This window comes from Hermetia illucens, chromosome 4 (assembly GCF_905115235.1).
Source record: "Hermetia illucens chromosome 4, iHerIll2.2.curated.20191125, whole genome shotgun sequence".
Lineage (NCBI taxonomy): Eukaryota > Metazoa > Arthropoda > Insecta > Diptera > Stratiomyidae > Hermetia > Hermetia illucens.
This window is the reverse complement of record NC_051852.1, coordinates 32,768,725-32,786,631: the sequence shown is the minus strand read 5'-3', so window position 1 is coordinate 32,786,631 and position 17,907 is coordinate 32,768,725. Positions and strand designations below refer to the sequence as shown.

The window sequence follows — 17,907 nt, the reverse complement described above, 5'->3', positions numbered from 1 at the left end:
TGTCAGGTGAGACATAATCTTCCGATGTTACTGACTTTCCCGTAGTTTATTGCAACTCGTAAGGAGGATAATACGCAGAACCATCATCATCATCAACGGCGCAACAACCGGTACCCGGTCTAGGCCTACCATAATAAGGAACTCCAGACATACCGTTTTTGCGCCGGGGTCCACCAATTTGATATCCCTAAAAGCTGTCTGGCGTCCTGATCTACGTCATCGCTTTTTCTACCATAGATATTGCCCTTATAGACTTTCCCCGCTGGATCACCCTCATCCATACAAATTAAGTGACCCACCCACCGTAACCTAATGAGCCGGATTTTATTTACAACCTGACGGTCATGGTATCGCTCATAGATTTCGTTGTTATGTAGGCTATGGAATCGTCCATCCTCATGTAGGCGGCCAAAAATTCTTCGGAGGATTCTTCTCTCGAACGCGGCCAAGAGTTCGCAATTTTTCTTTATAGGAGCCCAAGTCTCCGAGGAATACATGAGGACCGGCAAGATCATTGCCTTATACAGTAAGACCTTTGACCCTATGGTGAGACGTTTCGAGCGGAACAGTTTTTTGTAAGCTGGAATAGGCTCTGTTGGCTGACAACAACCGTGCGCGGATTTCATCATCATAGCTGTTATCGGTTGTGATTTTTGACCCTAGATAGGAGAAATTATCAACGGTCTCAAAGCTGTAGTCTCCTATCTTCATTCATCCCGTTTGACCAGTGCGGTTTGATGTTGTTGGTTAGTTGACTTTTGGTGCTGACATTGCCACCATATACTTTGTCTTGCCTTCATTGATATGCAGCCCCAGACCTCGCGCCGCCTGCTAGATCTGGATGAAGGCAGACGTCTCGGGTCGTTCCTCCCATGATATGGCGATATCAACATCGCTTAGGTCAGTAGTTGGATGGACTTAAAGAGGATCGTACCTCTTGCATTTACCTCAGCAGCTCGGATCATTTTCTCGAGGACAGGTTAAAGAGGACGCATGATAGGGCATCTCCTTGCCGTAGACCGTTTTTGATGTCGAATGGTCTTGAGAGTGATGCTGTTTCTTTTATCTGGCCTCGCACATTAGTCAGCTTCAGCCTAGTCAGTCTTATTAATTTCGTCGGGATACCGAATTCACTCATGGCCGTGTACAGTTTTACCTTGGCTACGCTATAATAGACGGCGTTAAAGTGATGGTGAAACTGATGTCCATATTCCAGCAGTCTTTGCATCGCTTGCCGCAGAGAGAATATTTGATCTGTTGCTATTTTGCCTGGAGTGAAGCCTATTTGGCATGGGCCAATGATGTTCGGGGCGTATGGGACTATCTGACCTAGCAAGATGGCGGAGAATATCTTATAGATGGTACTCAGCAACTTGATACCTTTATAATTGCGACACTGTGTCATATCTCCCTTTTTATGTATGATACAAATAATGCCTCGTTGCCAATCATCAGACATTGACCATTTATGATTTTTAAGCCGATAAATTGCACGAACTTCTTCAGCTGGCGGGACCTCCAACTCGTCGATGTTCTAGTTGTTTAGTAGTTCATAAAACTACTCAATCCATCGTGCCAATATGCCCATTCTGTCGGAAATCAGATCTTCCTCTTTCTCTCGACAGGATGAACATCGAGGTGTGTAAGGCTTCATCCTGCTGACTTGTTGGTAGAACTTCTGCGGTGTAGTTGCTCCCTGTACCTTTTGCGTTCATAGACCTGTTGGTTCTCTAACTCTTCCTTTTTCCGTCTGTGAAGTCGGTACGTAGAATACGAATCCAAATTGACTAGTGTAAATCGCGAGGAGAAAACAGTACTAGCAGGAAGGCTGTTTATTTCGCCTAGACAAGAACGAATCTTGAAGGCCCATTTTCTACATCCCCAACCCTACAATTTTAAGTTAACTTTTCCCATTTACGGCTGCATAGAAGCCGCGTGGGGAATGAAGGACTACATAACCCCGGACTTTCAAAGGCTTAAAGGTCCTACTACGTAAAATGTTATGTATACAGGAGTTCAGTACGACGTCGTCCTATGTATTTAACGACCAATAATTACGGATTTCAGCCATACTGTCTTTCTTGTAATTGGTGGTGTACATCATGAAAGTTAAGTACTCTGCGAAACTGGCATCTTCTACACTGGCCAGATATTCCTTTCTGAATTTAAGTATTAACACTTGACCGAAGAACTCAGAATTTTGGAAAAGATGGAGTCACCATAGTTAACAGAATGCAGAAACATCTTCCTAGCAGTGAGTTTTTTCTGAACTTCAGTGGCGAACTAGACAGGGTAAGAGCGCATGGACTTAAGAAAGGAGGGGACGTAACAGGGATAAAGATCTGACAAAATGATATAGAAGGTGTTGAGTGTCAGGAGCCACATGTTAATGGAGAGAGAAGGGGTCCAGCTAATTGTCGCAAGAGCTGAGCTCATACCTTCGAAGTTTGTCTCACGAAAGTTAAACCTGGCAGGCTTGTGCACGATAGGGAGTGAATTAAGGTGGTCTGGGAATCAAACTCGGGAGCAGGATTATAGGCATTAGGAGCAACGTTGGATTGGGGAAGGCAGCGCACTGGAAGGTAGGGGAAGACTAGATCAAGTTGCTACTTAGGATTAAAAGAAGATGGGGGGCGCGGGCACTAGGATTGGGACTTCTAATAATCTGTTAAAGAAATCTTCGTGTAGAAAAAGGTTGCGGTTCGGGATTTAAAATCCTGTCATGCAACCAGTTTTGGTGAAAAAGTCGGGATGGCGCCGACTGTGGCCAGCGGTTCAACTGGGGTAGGCATTGTTGTGGCCCTGAAGGGATTGCGCGGAGACGCGGGTTCAGTGACAATAGGACAATCGTCGGAACTTCTTAGGACCATCGGGGCGGCACGGTTTTTTGTCATTACACTAGAATCGTGTATGGCAAAGAATGCGAGGGGATTTGTCGGTTGAGGTGACTTAGGTATCGGGTCAATGCTGTTAGCCACAGTCCCCGCCAGACTATCTGTAGAGCAAGGCATGATCTCCACAAAAGCCAAGATTACGCTGATGCTCGATTAAGCAGCAGCAGACAGTGTATTCGAAGACGCTGCTTGAAGCAACGGATTGTCCCGCTCGGTAGCGGAGCCACTACCCCATTTTTTAACAGATGCTGCGGCAGATCATACTAGGTTTTCGTCTTGAGTCTTTTTGAGACGATAGAGCTCCTATCTAATTTGTGGAGCTCATATAGGATGCATTTTTGATGGCATTCACTATCCGATCCGGTAATTTTAGTGACTTCAAGTTGTATATGTCGACTTTTTATTAATTTATATGTTCTTAATGTCACAATAAAATGTGCCTAGAAAATCAAACTCAAATAATATTACTGATATAAATGTTATTTTCTTAATTTACTGCCTACCGCGCGCACCTTTTTCTTAATTGGAAAACAAAACGTCAATAATCATTTCCTTACTTCTATTATTTTTCATTTCGAAAATCAACGCCTACTCCACCACGGAGAACACCGGTGGTGGCAACCGTCAGTCGAATTAACAACATTCGAAATAAATTTCGAATGCTTTTAACCTCGCTGCGCCACACGTGTTGCCGTAAAACATACTACATACAGCGTGCTCCGCAGTTCCTGGTAAATTCCTGATGTAATTGTTACAATTAAAATAAATACAAATAAAGTATAGGTGCGTTAGGCGCAATACAGGCAGTGGGCTGTGGACTCCGTGGGAACTTTACGTTCCACACGTTCATTCTAAACAGCTGACTGCGCGTGAAACTTTACGTAATTCGATAAATAGTCAACCAATATATCGGGCAAAGTCTAAACGATGATGTTGCAAAAATTAAGTATTCAACCGGTATATGGAATTGTTTGAGGTAACTTTTTCGTCGATACTTTCTCCAAGTACGTACCAATATCCGAGATAGTCGGTTGATCTGGCCTTTTGCCGGCTTTTGGGTACTTTGAGCTTTTTTTTAAAGCCTTAGCAATAAGTCGTGGACGTAGTTTGCTTGCCTCTTTCAAGGAAGTACCTCAATGCATTCTATGGATGACGGTGCTGAAGTCCCCAATGTAGTCGACTCAGCTGTGAATGAGTACCTGAGTCAAATCAGGGTAATAATCTCGGGCGAGCGCAATGCTGGCCACATTACCTCCTATAGGCTATCCTGTATTGTACCGTTACGGTCTTGAATGAAATGCTCTAACACACTTCAAGGTCCTGATCCACTATGGATTGTTTTCACAACGATTATTATTATTATATCCAAAAATCCATTTCTACTTTTTGCAAATTTTGAACAAAGGTAATTATTTACCTTAAATAGGCACTGGAGTGGATGGAGTCACTCCCGGGCTATATTGTTTTTCTCACAGGGAGCCCTAAAAGCCTTTCCGGCGTCTAGGTGCACGAGTGGTGTACAGTCATCACAAGACGAGGAGGGAAGGTCACAACAATGCTGTAACGGCAGCACTCTTCTTGGTTCAAAAGTACGCCAATAGCAAGGGGGCCCGGAGGGAGGCAGAGATCGACGTGCGGGAAGTTAAGGAACGGCAAGAGGGAATGAGCGACTTTCAGTGCCCAAAGACGTTACTTCCTGACCACCCAAAAATTTCGAAAAGGGACCTCTTGAGATGATCAATTTTGATGCACCCGCCATTTCTTACCTACTTGAATGAAAGCTTTAAAGAATTTATCTTCCGTTTAATATGACCATGGATAGTTACTGCGCATCAAAACCACCGAAATATAGACCCAAATGTCCCCAGAATTCAGCCTGTTTTTCTTATCTATGTACATATGACGCCAACAGTTCACTTCTCATTAAATCCTCTCACAGTGCATTCAGTCGTTCTACAGTTCTATATCTGAGCCAGAGTTCAAGAATTAGAGATGCTTCAACCTTTTAATTTTTTGTATTTATTGATTCGTGATGGTGAACGCAATCGTTATCAGTCCTCTTATCAGGCTCTGCCTTGAACTTTTGCACGTCTTCAAAATAAAATATGTGTTCATATAAGATTCAGGTTATTACGAAAATTCAATCATTCAGTTTTTGAGTTTAAGCCGGCACAACTGTATCATTCACAATGAAGTTTCTGGTCGTCTTTTGTGCAGTTCTAGTTTTGGTAGGTTTACCAATCAAATGTGATTATTTTCATCCCAAGGAATATGAAATCTTCTGACCAGGTTCACGCCGATTGGAAACCAATGACCTCAGAGGAATGGGCTAAGCATCGTGCGGAATGTTTTGAATCTGAGAAAATATCTCAACATTGCCAAGAGGAAATCAAGAGAGGCGAATTTCCCCCTGAACCTGGCTGCTACTTCCGCTGCATTGGTGTGAAAGCAGGAATGTGGGATGATACTCATGGATTCAATATGGAAAGGAGTCACGACTCATTGACGGCGAATGGATGGGAAGTAGACAAGGACAATCTAAAGAAATGCTATTCCGCCAATCAAAAGGATAATGATCCATGCAAGTGGGCTGCGGCTATAGCGAAATGTATGTTTGACAACAAGTATCTAAAGAAGAAGGCGTAAAAGAGTTGAAAATATGTTGGATTGTTTAATATCTGAATTGTTTAATGTGGTGTTTTTTTAGTGGCTCCTCCGTCTTTGAGATTATGAAAAAACAAATTTAGTTTGGGAGGAAGGAGAAAAAAGTGAACTTTGGTGGACCAGATATTATATAGATGCAAATATGCAATTTTCCTCAACAACCCTACAGAGGATCCTCCATTCAGGCAGGAGCCGAGTAAAAATGTAGATCATAACACACTAGGATTCTATGACGTTGAGCACTATTATCGTGAGCCATGAACTAACCCCTGTCGACTTCAGTCCAGCTTCTATTGCAGCCTGGACTAGAGCTCTCCAACATTCTTCCCATAACGTCTAGGAGACTGATAGGAAATTCACAAGAGGATCTCATGGACACCTTTTTATTATTTTGACAATGAAACTAGGCTCTGATTTTTCTACCGAGCAAGCAATTAGGCAGTGAGCGAGGGGTTTATTTACGCCCCAGGACCTAGTTCTTGCAACTTCGCCGCTAGCTTCTCTATATTTTTGAGGTTATTTCGAAAATTGTGCTACTTTTATTTCTTGGTTTCAACAGTAGTTCTTTTTCCTCTGTGGAGTCAACGAAGACTCGTGATAATAGCATCGCACAACCCGATCGCGGACTTAAGCTACTAACCTGCTTTCTCCACAGCCATTCTATCCTCTCTCTTCGCCCTTCAGTTGCATTCGCAACCCCCCTCCTCTGCCTCTTTCAACCTGCACTGAGTTCGCGCCACCATGTGGTTACTGCATTCCAGCTCTCCTGACACGCAAGCATTTTTCTAATAACACTTTCCGCTGCTACTGTTCCCCCGAAATTCTTCGCTAGACTTCTCCTATCCTCTGCGAATCTACGGCAATGGAAGAAGACATGCTTCCGATTCTCCTGAATATCGTCGCAGTTTGACAGTTAGGTCGGTTTTCCAGTTTAAACCATTATAAGTATCTATGGCATTCACCGTATCCCATGAGAAACTGCGTGCGATCGTAGTTTACCTCACCATGCGTTCTCTGCGTCCACACCTTGATGCTGGGAATCAACCTGTGGGTCCATTGACCATTGACCTGTTTAAAAATTCCTCCCTTTCGTCGTTTCTCAGCCGCTGTTCAAAGAAAGAAACAAATCCATCATAGGTACCGGCCTCCTCGTCGGCCAAATTTTCGATCTCATATCATTCCGGCTATCCTTAGGCCGCTTCATTTGAGATAGCTTTAAAATCAACATACTTTTAAGGCGATCTTTCCAAAAAATGCGCATATTTTGAACATCGCTTATAGTATGCTGTGTGGTTGTCCAAACTGGCACTGCTTAGAGTAGTGTAGTGCCCATCACTATAGTTATTAGCAGCCTACGGGTGCTTCGTATCCTTCTAACATTTGATATTACTCTAGCCAGGGCCTTGCTAAAATTGGACGCCTTAATACAAACATGTTGCAAATGTTGCTTGAAATTCAGCCTCGCATCTGTCATTACTCAAAAATATTTAACTGTTGGTTTTGAAGTGATGATATGGTTCCCCGTTTTGATATGGACAGTGGTTTCCTTACGCCGCCTCTATTTCATCCTTCACGAGTGCAAGACCTGCATCAGGCACTTGTTATATTATGGCGGTGCAACGGCTCATTCAAGCTCGACGTACGAGGCGGGTCCAAGTAGGTCTCCCTGTCGAGGCTGAAGGCTTTCGTCATAGCGGCGTCCGCTTCGAAAAAGCGAATTTTCCGCGGTCATTAAGACAGCGATGAAGGCGAATTCATAATGGTGCTCCAGGTTCTCCCACCGCACCACCACAATAACATTGCTTGCTTCAGATGAATACAGCTCCAAATCAAGGAGATATTTTACAATAACAATCACCCCTATGTCACGGGCGTAACCCACCAGATCAATCTAGAGGAGGGCTACTAGGTTTAGGAAACAAAATTAACCTTTGGCGTTTCCATATCTCAGAACAAATTCCATTTGCTAGTCATGTTTTCAACAACTCTACAAATGTGTTCGGCACTGACCTAACAACCAACTTAATCGTTTTGTTTGGTATACCATGGAGAACCCGTGCTTTGTTGTCTCCCAGGCTACTATAAGTCTCCATCGTTGCTGGATATGTTACAGCCATATCTAAAGCTTTTTGCCGACTCGTGCTCTCTCGAGGAAATAAAGCCTCAGAAATTTTCATTACGAGATCGTGAGACGTAATTTCGGAGGTGACTGACCTTTGAATCTCCCCATTGCAACCCTGTGGGCATTTCACCACGGGTTTACATCAACCTCTCTTGCCTCGCTGTATGGCTAGCTTGAGATTATTTCGAACTTCCCTATAGACACGCTGCTTTGCCTTCTAGTTAATCCTACCCACTACTCTGTGGGCCACTCGTCAGGCACGATGACACGTGAATGCAAGATCAGACAGTTTATTTTTCCACCAGCAGTTCGGCTTTCTACTGAGGAAAGTATTACGTCTCGGCATCGATGAGTCGCATGTCGTCATGATGTACTCCGTGATATGGAAGGCTCCGACAGCCTCATTCTTGGACGAATTGACCTGACCCTTTCTCTGCGATTGCCCAGCTCTGGCTAGAGTCAGGCTGCGGACACTGGGTAAACCATTCTTTGGGGACCTCAGACAGATTTCTAGCTGCAGGGTCGGAGAGCTGCTTTCCTTCGTGAATGCTACGGGCTGGCTCTGAAGATCCGAGCCAGCTGGACTCTGTTTCCCTGCTCTCATAACAACAGTCACGGTCTTAGGAGTTTGTGGCATCAAAAGGGGGCACAAAGCGTACCTACATACCTACCCTTACCTGACCCTCGGTAGCCAATATGATGTTTTTGTTTTTCACCTGGGACCCGGCAGGTTAACAGTTCAAAATTGGCACCCGGGTGGTATACCCACGCAGTGCACTAACAGGACTAATGGCAGGCACTTAGCCCATATTATCAGAAACATTTACAAACCTTTAGTGCCAGAGCCTACCCGGACAAGCTGGACACGCGTTCCAAGTTTAACAATTGTTAGTCATTAATGTTTAGGTTAGGACGTACAAACTGCCTTCATCCAGATCGAGCAGGCGGCGCGAGATCTTGGGCTTCACATCAATGAAGGCAAAACAAAGTATATGGTGGCAACGTCAGCACCGAAGACGAATCAACCAATAACATCAAATCGCACTGGTCAAACACAAACACGAAGAAGAATAAGGATAGGAGAATACAACTTTGAGACCGTTGACAATTTCTGCTATCTAGGGTCGAAAATCACAACCGATAATAGCTACGATGATGAAATCCGCGCACGGTTGTTGTCAGCCAACAGAGCCTATTTCAGCTTACAAAGACTGTTCCGCTCGAAACGTCTCACCATAGGGTCAAAGCTCTTACTGTACAAGACTATGATCTTGCCAGTCCTTATGTATTCCTCGGAAACTTGGGTTCTTAGCAAGAAAAATTGCGAACTCTTGGCCGCGTTCGAGAGAAGAATCCTCCGAAGAATTTTTGGCCCCCTACATGGGGATGGACGATTCCGTAGCCTACACAATGACGAAATCTATGAGCGATACCATGACCGTCCAGTTGTGGATAAAATCCGGCTCAATAGGTTACGATGGGCGGGTCACTTAATCCGTATGGATGAGGATGATCCCACCCGGAAAGTCTATAAGGGCAATATCTATGGTAGAAAAAGAAGACGAGGCAGACCCTGCCTAAGATGGAGCGATGGCGTAGGTCAGGACGCCAGACAGATTTTAGGGATATCGAATTGGTAGACCTCGGCGCAAAACCGGGATGTCTGGAGTTCCTTATTAAGGCAGGCCTAGACCGGATACCGGTTGTTGCGCCGTCGATGATGATGAATGTTTTTGGTTATGGACGTCATTGAGTTAGTAATAATTAATTGAGTTTGATGATAGTTAAATAAGGGGTTGACATAAGTTAGTGCTTTTAGTCATTATAGTGGTTCCAGTATACGAAGTGTTGAAATCCGAAAAACATGCATCGTAGAATCCGGAGTATACGAGTGTTGAGATGCAAAACATTCTCCATAGCAGTGTTTGGGAGGGCTTTAAAAACATCCCCAAGCGAGGGTTCGATGAATCTAGTAGAACCAGACTCCAGAGCCTGACGAGCTCTAAGATGGGTGCCTTCGTTTAGTGGGTACCCCGTATGAGACGGACACCATAGAATTTTCAGTGACTTAAAAAGGGAGTCAGAAGCAAGGGGATGTATTTTATTCGCTAGGTGATGCGATAGGGCAGTTTGTTTTGAGTAAGTTACAGGTATAAAGAGAGTCTGTAATGAAAGAAACTTTCTTTACACCTATTCTGAAGGCCACATTAATGGCCTGAAGAATGATGAAAAGTTCAGCAGCCAAAACTGTACTTACTTTCAAAGGACCCACTATAATGCAGGCAGACCCATCTCTCCTGAAAAAAACGTCTGACACAAGGACCAGAAAACCCCTTGATTTAACGCCCTCCATACGCCGCCGCCCCGTGGACTCTGCTGACGTCACCTAGGTCACACCTGACACTTGATAGAGGTTGCGGGAATAACGTTGGGAATTAAAGTATCAAACAGGCTTCGGACAGACTTATAGATTGAGGACCGACTATTGTTAGCATCTGGGTTTTGCACCACTAATTAGTAGGTTTTTCTTAAATTTAAGAAGCTTTGGCTGCCAGAAGAGGCCTTCTGAGACGGAGTGGTGGCTCTTTTTGGCGAAGCAAAGACCTGGTATAATGGGGTGACTCTGGTCAGCCCCAAACATGATCTCGAGATACAAGTAGATATTTAGTTGAGTTTGTTTTCAATTTACTTTGGAGGGTTCATAGTGGAAGTGGCAGCATATTCTATGATGGACCTTACCAAAGACCTCTTGAAGTTGTGTCTTGTAAGGTGGATGAAGTGGGTGTTGATCGCTACCTAACAACGGAAGCGATGAAAGGCTGCCCTCGGCTATCGCCACTTCTGTGGAATATGCTGATAAACTCAATACTATCCGAATTGCAAAATCTGCCAATACACGTTCAAGCTTATGTGGATGACGTGGTTCTGTTGGCTGGTTGTCGGGACCTCGCACCGTTGATTTGATTGACAGTTCAGTGTCTCAGGCATAGACTTCCAAATAAAACCACAATGGTATTATTTACAAAAAGGAGGAAACTGAATGGTCTTTGCCTTTCGGAAATGAGGGGTACAACCCTTCAACTCTCCGAAGAAGTGAAATATCTGGGAATTATTCTAGACAAGAAGCTTCTTTGGAACAAACATGTAGAGATAAAGATGGAACGAGCTCTCACAGCTTATGCGCTGTGTAGGCGAACCTTTGCCTCGACATGGGGACTTGGGCGCCAGATAGTAATGTGGATGTATGTTGCTATCATTAGGCCGATGTTCGCTTATGCATCTGTAGTGTGGTGGGTTAAGGTGAAACAGAAGAGTTTTCGCTGTAAACTAGCCACACTGCAAAGAACTGTGTGTCTGGGTATCACCGATGCCATGAGCACTACATCCGGCGCATTTCTGAATGCATTACTCGATTCGCGGCCCTTGAATTTGTTTATTCAGAGCACTGCACTGATAGTGGCTCATAGACTAATTCGATTAGATCTGTGGGAAAACAATGGAAGTGAGGGGCACAGAGCATTGGAAGAGTCATTGGAAGAACTGAGTTTAGTTTTCGCAATGCCTTCCGATTCTCAGATCCGTATACATCTGTTTAGTAGAAGGTATGATGTTATCTTAAAGCGAGGAGAAAACTGGGACGAATCAGAAGACTGCATGTCAGGATATACTGACGTCTTCTACACCGATGGCTCAAAAACAGAGAATGGTTCTGGAGCATTAGTTTGCCTCTCGAATAAAAACGAGAAGTGGGTTTTACCCTTGGGACAATACACAACGGTCTTTCAGGCTGAAGGCGATCCTAAGCGCGGCAAACTGGATGATTGACGAGCGGTTGAAGCGCATGCGCATCGCAATCTGTAGCGATAGTCAAGCTGTATTGAGGGCGTTGGGTAGTATTTTGATCATTTCAAAAATCGTTCAGGAATGTAGAAACTGATTGAACTCTGTTTCTAGATTCAATACGGTGGAATGACTCTGGGTACATGGTCATTGTGGTGTAGAGGGAGATGAAATCTCGGATGCCTTAGCAAAAAAGGCTTCAGCTTTCTGGGCAGCCCGGACCGGAACCAGCAATTGGAGTGTCAGTAGCATAGACTGATACTGCTATCAAAAACTGGGAACAAGCTTTCCATAACGACATGTAGCGAAGCCTTAATGCTACTAGACACACCAAACTTTTCCTGTCAGAACCAAACAAACTTACTGCAAAGGTTATCCTATCGAAAAGCAGAAATACTTGCAGAAGTATTGTGGGCATTCTGACTGGTCATAATTCACTAGCTGGGCATATGTCCAGAAAAGGAATTATCCAAGCTGATATATGTCCATCCTGTAATGAGGAAGTGGAGTCCACGGAATATTTTCTATGTGAGTGCAGACATCAGACATCACTACTAATGAAAATCCTACGATACATAAACGAATCCAGGATATTCCGTTAGACGGGGGAATCGAGGGCAATGGACTACTAAGGTCTGAGTGCCCAGAGTGTGTGCCTCTCCTCCACCTCAAACATATACACGCCTCCTACTTTATTTTATTTTTCTCTTTCCCTGATCTCAGGATTTTGTTTTACTGAGGATCCTAGGGTAAAAATTATACAAAAGCGGCTGCAAATTATGAAAAAAACAAGCTAGTAGCTTGTACTCCGGGCCCATGGGCCCAGGGTAAGCGTAACTAAAATGACAGGAGGTTGAAAGTGAAAACATCCTCATTTGTATACATACATAGATATATTGGTGGTCAAAGGGTAGTATAGATAGGGGGCGAAACATGGATTGTTACCCACGATGGAGCATAAAAACTGGAAAACGCTTGCTAAACCAACAACAACAGCTCTACTACCAAACCCTACCTCCACCTCCACGTGGTGACCGCTGGTAGATCTCTCTTAACGAAAAGCTGCAGACGGAGATGGATGAAGGCGAGTCTCCCGCACCTAAAAACATGGAAAATTGTACCAACGAGTCCTCCAGGTTGGGGATTGGGTAAGGCTGACAGCCCTACACGGAAAGCAACTTATTACGAAGCAACAGGAGCCTTGGACTGGACAGATAACACAACGACGAACCCAGCAACGACAAAGGAAGAACGATTTGCACATTTTCTCATGGAACGTTCGCTCCCTGTACAGAGATGGAGCTGCCAAGCCTGTCCCAATATAGGCCTAATGTAACAGCGTTCGACAGAGATCGGTTTCCTGGAGAAGAGTCACTACACCATATTTTATAGTGGGCATCCAGTAAACCATGTGCTCGGGGTAGGTTTCTTAGTCAGCCAAAAAATGAACGGCTGTGTACTCTACGTTTGTGAGGCAAATTTAGAAATAGAAGCCTCATTAACGTTCACGCCCCTACTGAGGAGACTGCGGAGTCGGAGCAGGATACTTCCAACGAAGCAGTAGAACGAACCCTCGAAGTATGTCCGAGATATGATTTCAAAATTATACTTCAAGATTTTAACAGCCAAATAGCGACGGGGCCCGGATTCAGGCGATACGTTGGCTCCCATAGCTTACATCAAAATTCAAATGGTAACTGATTGCGGATTATTCAATTAGCAGTATCACACGAAATGGTTGCTGGAAGTACCTGGTTTGCGCAGAAAGCGGCCCACAAAAAATGTGGATCTCTCGAGCCGGGACCACTTTTAATCAAATTAACCACATGTTGATCGAACGCCGCCACCTCTCAGCCTTAATGAATGTCAGAACATACAGGGGGGCCAATATAGACTCGGATCACTATCTGGTTGACAAAGTGCTCCGAGCTCGAATAATAACACGACCCAGAATTCCCTCTGACAATCAGGTGAGAGTTAATATTGAAGCCATTCACAACACAGCCCTAGGCAACAACTATAAGAGGCAAATGGGTGCCGCAATAACCGCACTCAGCAGAGATCCTAGAGATGAAGCATCAATAAATGATCTTCACAATCACCAGAAGAACGTTATCATAAATACGGCTACAAACATACTTGGCCCTAACCGCAAAACAGTCGGAACGGCTGGTTTGACGATGAATGTAGGCTAGCTGCGAAACGGAAGAATCCTGCATTCCGAGCATTCTTGTACTCTCAAAGGACGCGGCCTCGACCGGCGGCTTATCACGAAATCCGACGAGCGGAAAAGCGACTTCACAGACGGAGAAAAGAAGCCTGGGAAAACCAACAAGTCTGTGAACTAGAAAACTACAGGGAGCAATCACACCAGGCGTGGAAGTTTTAAGAACAAGTCAGCAGGATGAAGCCTCACACACCTCGATGTTCATCCTGCCGAGGCAAAGAGGGAAATCTGATTTCCGACAGAATGGGGGGGGGGGGGGGCATATTGGAGCGATGGGTTGAATACTTTCGTGAACTACTTAACAACTAGAACATCGGCGAGTTGTAGGTCCTGCCAATTGAAGTTGAGGGTCAAATACTGCTACCACCAAGTATACAAGAAACTTTCCTTGCAATATGATCTAAAAGATATTCTGCGCGCCCATAACAAAGGATCCTTACTCCAAACAACTCAGCAACAGATCGGATTTTCTGCAAGCGATGGAAAAATTATTGGAATATGGCTATCAATTGCATCATCTTTTCATCGACTTTAAAGCCGTCTATGACCGCCTATGCCAGGGTAAAACTGTACACGGCCATGAGAGAATTAGATATCCCAACGAAACAACGCTCTAAGACAAGGGGATGCGCTACCATGCGTTCTCTTCAACCTGGCTCTTGAGAAAGTGATTCGCGATGCCGATGTAAACGCAAGAGGCACCATCCTCTTCAAGTCCACCCAACTACTGGCCTACGCTGACGATATTGACATCATGGGAAGAATAACCCGAGATGTACAGTCTAGCTTCAACTAGATCGAGCAGGCGAAATCTTCGACTGCACATTAATCAGGGGAAGACGAAGTATATGGTGGCAACGTCGTTAGCGCCAAAACCGAAAAAACTAACAACATCGAGTCGCACTGGTCAAATGAAAACAATGAAGATAGGAGACTGCAACTTTGAGACCGTTGAAAATTTCTCCTATCTGGGGTGAAAATCATAACCGATAATAGCTATGATGATGAAAACCACGCACTGTTGCTGGCAACCAACAGTATTTCGCTTGAAACGTCTCACCATAGAGTCAAAGCTTTTACTGTACAAGACTATGATCTTGCCAGTCCTTATGCATTCCTTGGGAACTTGGATTCTTAGCAAGAAAAATTGCGAACTCTTGGCCGCGTTCGAGAGGAAAATCCTCCGAAGAATTTTTGGCCCCCTACATGAGGATGAATGATTCCGTAGCTTACACAATGACGAAATCTATGAGCGATATCATGACCATCCGGTTGTGGATAAAATCCGGCTCAATAGGTTACGGTGGGTGGGTCACTTAATCCGTATGGATGAGGATGATCCCACCCGGAAAGTCTATGGTAGAAAAAGAAGACGAGGCAGACCTTGCCTAAGATGGAGCGATGGCGTAGGCCAGGACGCCAGACAGCTTTTAGAGATATCGAATTGATGGACCTCGGCGCAAAACGGGGATGTCTGGAGTTCCTTGTTAAAGCAGACCTAGACCGGATACCGGTTGTTGCGCCGTAGATGATGGTGATTAAGGGAAAATTTTCCCCGCCCCTCATATTATCCTTTTATTTCACCTGAACTTCCTATTTTGAGCTCCCAAGAAAACTCCGGTTCATGGGGAATCCCCTCTTTGCACTGCTTGTCGTCAGACCTGCATAAAATACGTTGCCTCAAATGCTCCCCTCTATCTGGACTTGCAACAAGCATGCTATGTAATTAACATAAGAGGGTTAGTGCAACTAAAATGACAGGAGCTTGAAAATGAGAATATCCTCATTTGTATACATACATTGATATATTGAAATCCATATTTGTAAACGAGGTAATTCGTGGGCTACTACTAGGAAGAATAAACTGGAATAATTCAAGTGGGAAATTTTAGATGGTAAATCTGATAGACAAGATCTGGCAGTTGTCATTGTTCAGCATACTTAAACGATGTTCCTTAGATTGTGAAAATTATAACATATCCCAAAAGCTTTCCTTTAGCACTAAATGCCGCTTTAATGTTGGAAACAGTCTATGAAGCTATCGGAAATATTCGTCTGCAAGTGCAATTGGTATCAGGAGAACGTTGGATTTTATTGTACTATGTCCAGACTTCATACCAGCCTGATTGTAGATAAGCTCTTGACCCAAAAGGTCCATTAAAGACCAGCTGAAGCAAACAAATCGATGCCCATGATATATTGTTGGAAGATTAATTCATCTTAAGTTGCAAACCATTGAGCTCCTGAAGGTTTGCCTCTTAGTTGACTTAGTTCTTCACTGAATCTCTCTGTTGCGGACATTATTGCAACATATTCTTGCACCTTTGATAACATAACCTAGCTAACAACTTTCCACTCGCCAAAACTGGCAAAATTTGAATTCAAATAAATATCTCTCTAACTGTGGCTTATTTGCCGCATATGGTACCAAAGATTCGTTATTAAAATAACATTTACCCATAACGCTGATAGAGAAAGTCTCATAGATTAGGGACGGTCTGACCTTCTAATCTTCTGGTTATATTGACTTCGTGATGGTCATTACAATCGTTATCACTTTCTTATCAAGTTCAAGCTTGAACTCTTATATGTCTTCCCAACAAAGCTATGTGGCCATATAAAGGCGTCATGTCATAGTGAAAATTCAACCATTCGTTCTTCGAGTTTTAGCCGGCAACCACTTTCTCTTTCAAAATGAAGTTTCTGATAGTGCTTTGTGCAGTTCTAGCCTTGGTAAGTGTCCCAATCAAATGTGCATATTTTCATCCAAATATTGAATCCATTTTTCTATTCCAATGGACAGGTTCAAGCCGATTGGAAAACAAAGGCGCCAGAAGATTTGATTAAGGACCGTCTAGAATGCTTCGAATCAGAGAAAGTCTCCCATCATTGTCAAGAGCAAATCAAGAAAGGCGAGTTTCCCCACGAGCCTGGCTGCTACTACCGTTGCATTGGATTGAAGTCTGGAATCTGGGATGATACCAATGGGTTCAATATCGAGAGAGGCATTGCATCGTTCGAGGCGACTGGATGGGTAGTGGAAAAGGATAATCTGAAGAAATGCACCACCGATGACCAAAAGAACGATGATCCATGCAAGTGGTCTGCAGCTATCGCGAAATGTTTGTTTGATAACAAGTATCTTAAGAGGAAAGCATAAAAAGGTTGATTTGGAAGATGTGGTGAAATATACAATGCAGTGATTTTTTTATTGGTGATGTTTAATTTCAGCTGGCTAGATTTCTGTGGGAAGGTGTTTTGTAATTTCTATGTGAAGTTATCATATTAATTTCAATTTGGGAAGGAGAAGGAAGGATAAAGCCAACAAACATTTGTGGGTGAATGCGCAATGCTAACTGTAGCTCAACTCTGGGGCCAAAACGTAGGAAGGTTTATTTCTTGAGCGGAGAAGGCGACTGGTAGTGAGAAAGGAAGTTGCACGGTGAAGAGTAACAGTTATGGTGACCAACGAGTAGAGACACTATTAAGTTTGAAGTCGAAAAAAGGGTGACGAGAAAAGACGGCAAGCTCCGAGTTATATGACACTAGCTTGACGAAAAAAGTGCGCCGAACTCGTGAACCAGGTGGGAATAGAAACCTTATCTGAAAAACAAGGGCTGAGCAGAAAAACTACTCAAGAGGTAAAGGGTAGTCTTACGGAAAATGATGGCTGCTACCATGATCCAGCGAAACGAACTGCAAAAGAAGGAATTTCTGAACCTTATTACACGGAATAAAACTCCTGGAAGAGAGCCGAAGAAGAAGTGAGGAAACAGCACAGGCCGCCAGAGGGGGAATTCCACCAAACTTGATACGATCTTGCTCTACATTAACCTATATTGCTGCAAAATTTCATTGTATAAGAGTGAGTCTAAGGGAGGATTTGCAGCCAATTACAAAAAATTATAGTAATATACTATTATTAACTTTATTTGAACAGACGTCGGTATGTAGGATATTTCGCAGCCTAGGCACCATATACCTGATTTTTTTCAAATTTTTCGGTTGGGAAGTTTCTAAGAACGGGTCCGTTAAAAAAATGATCAATTTCGACCCCATGAACTCCCCACCTTCGCAACAAGTGTCAAAACTAAGACCGGCTTTGAAAAGTACTAAGCGAGACCTTTCATTCATGACTATATTTGATGACAAAAAAATGT

General features: G+C 43.8%; 2 protein-coding genes across 2 annotated transcripts; both read left to right on the top strand.

The window, feature by feature from the left end:
• Positions 1–4,963: 4,963 nt before the first annotated feature.
• Positions 4,964–5,571, top strand: LOC119654851 (general odorant-binding protein 99a-like). The gene is made up of 2 exons (XM_038060431.1): positions 4,964–5,122; positions 5,184–5,571. The coding sequence occupies exons 1-2, from the start codon at positions 5,084–5,086 to the stop codon at positions 5,538–5,540; spliced, it is 396 nt and encodes a 131-aa protein (XP_037916359.1). The 5' UTR covers positions 4,964–5,083; the 3' UTR covers positions 5,541–5,571.
• A 10,749-nt stretch (positions 5,572–16,320) lies between these two features.
• LOC119656090 (general odorant-binding protein 99a-like) lies at positions 16,321–16,958 on the top strand. The gene is made up of 2 exons (XM_038062393.1): positions 16,321–16,480; positions 16,551–16,958. The coding sequence occupies exons 1-2, from the start codon at positions 16,442–16,444 to the stop codon at positions 16,905–16,907; spliced, it is 396 nt and encodes a 131-aa protein (XP_037918321.1). The 5' UTR covers positions 16,321–16,441; the 3' UTR covers positions 16,908–16,958.
• Positions 16,959–17,907: the final 949 nt, after the last annotated feature.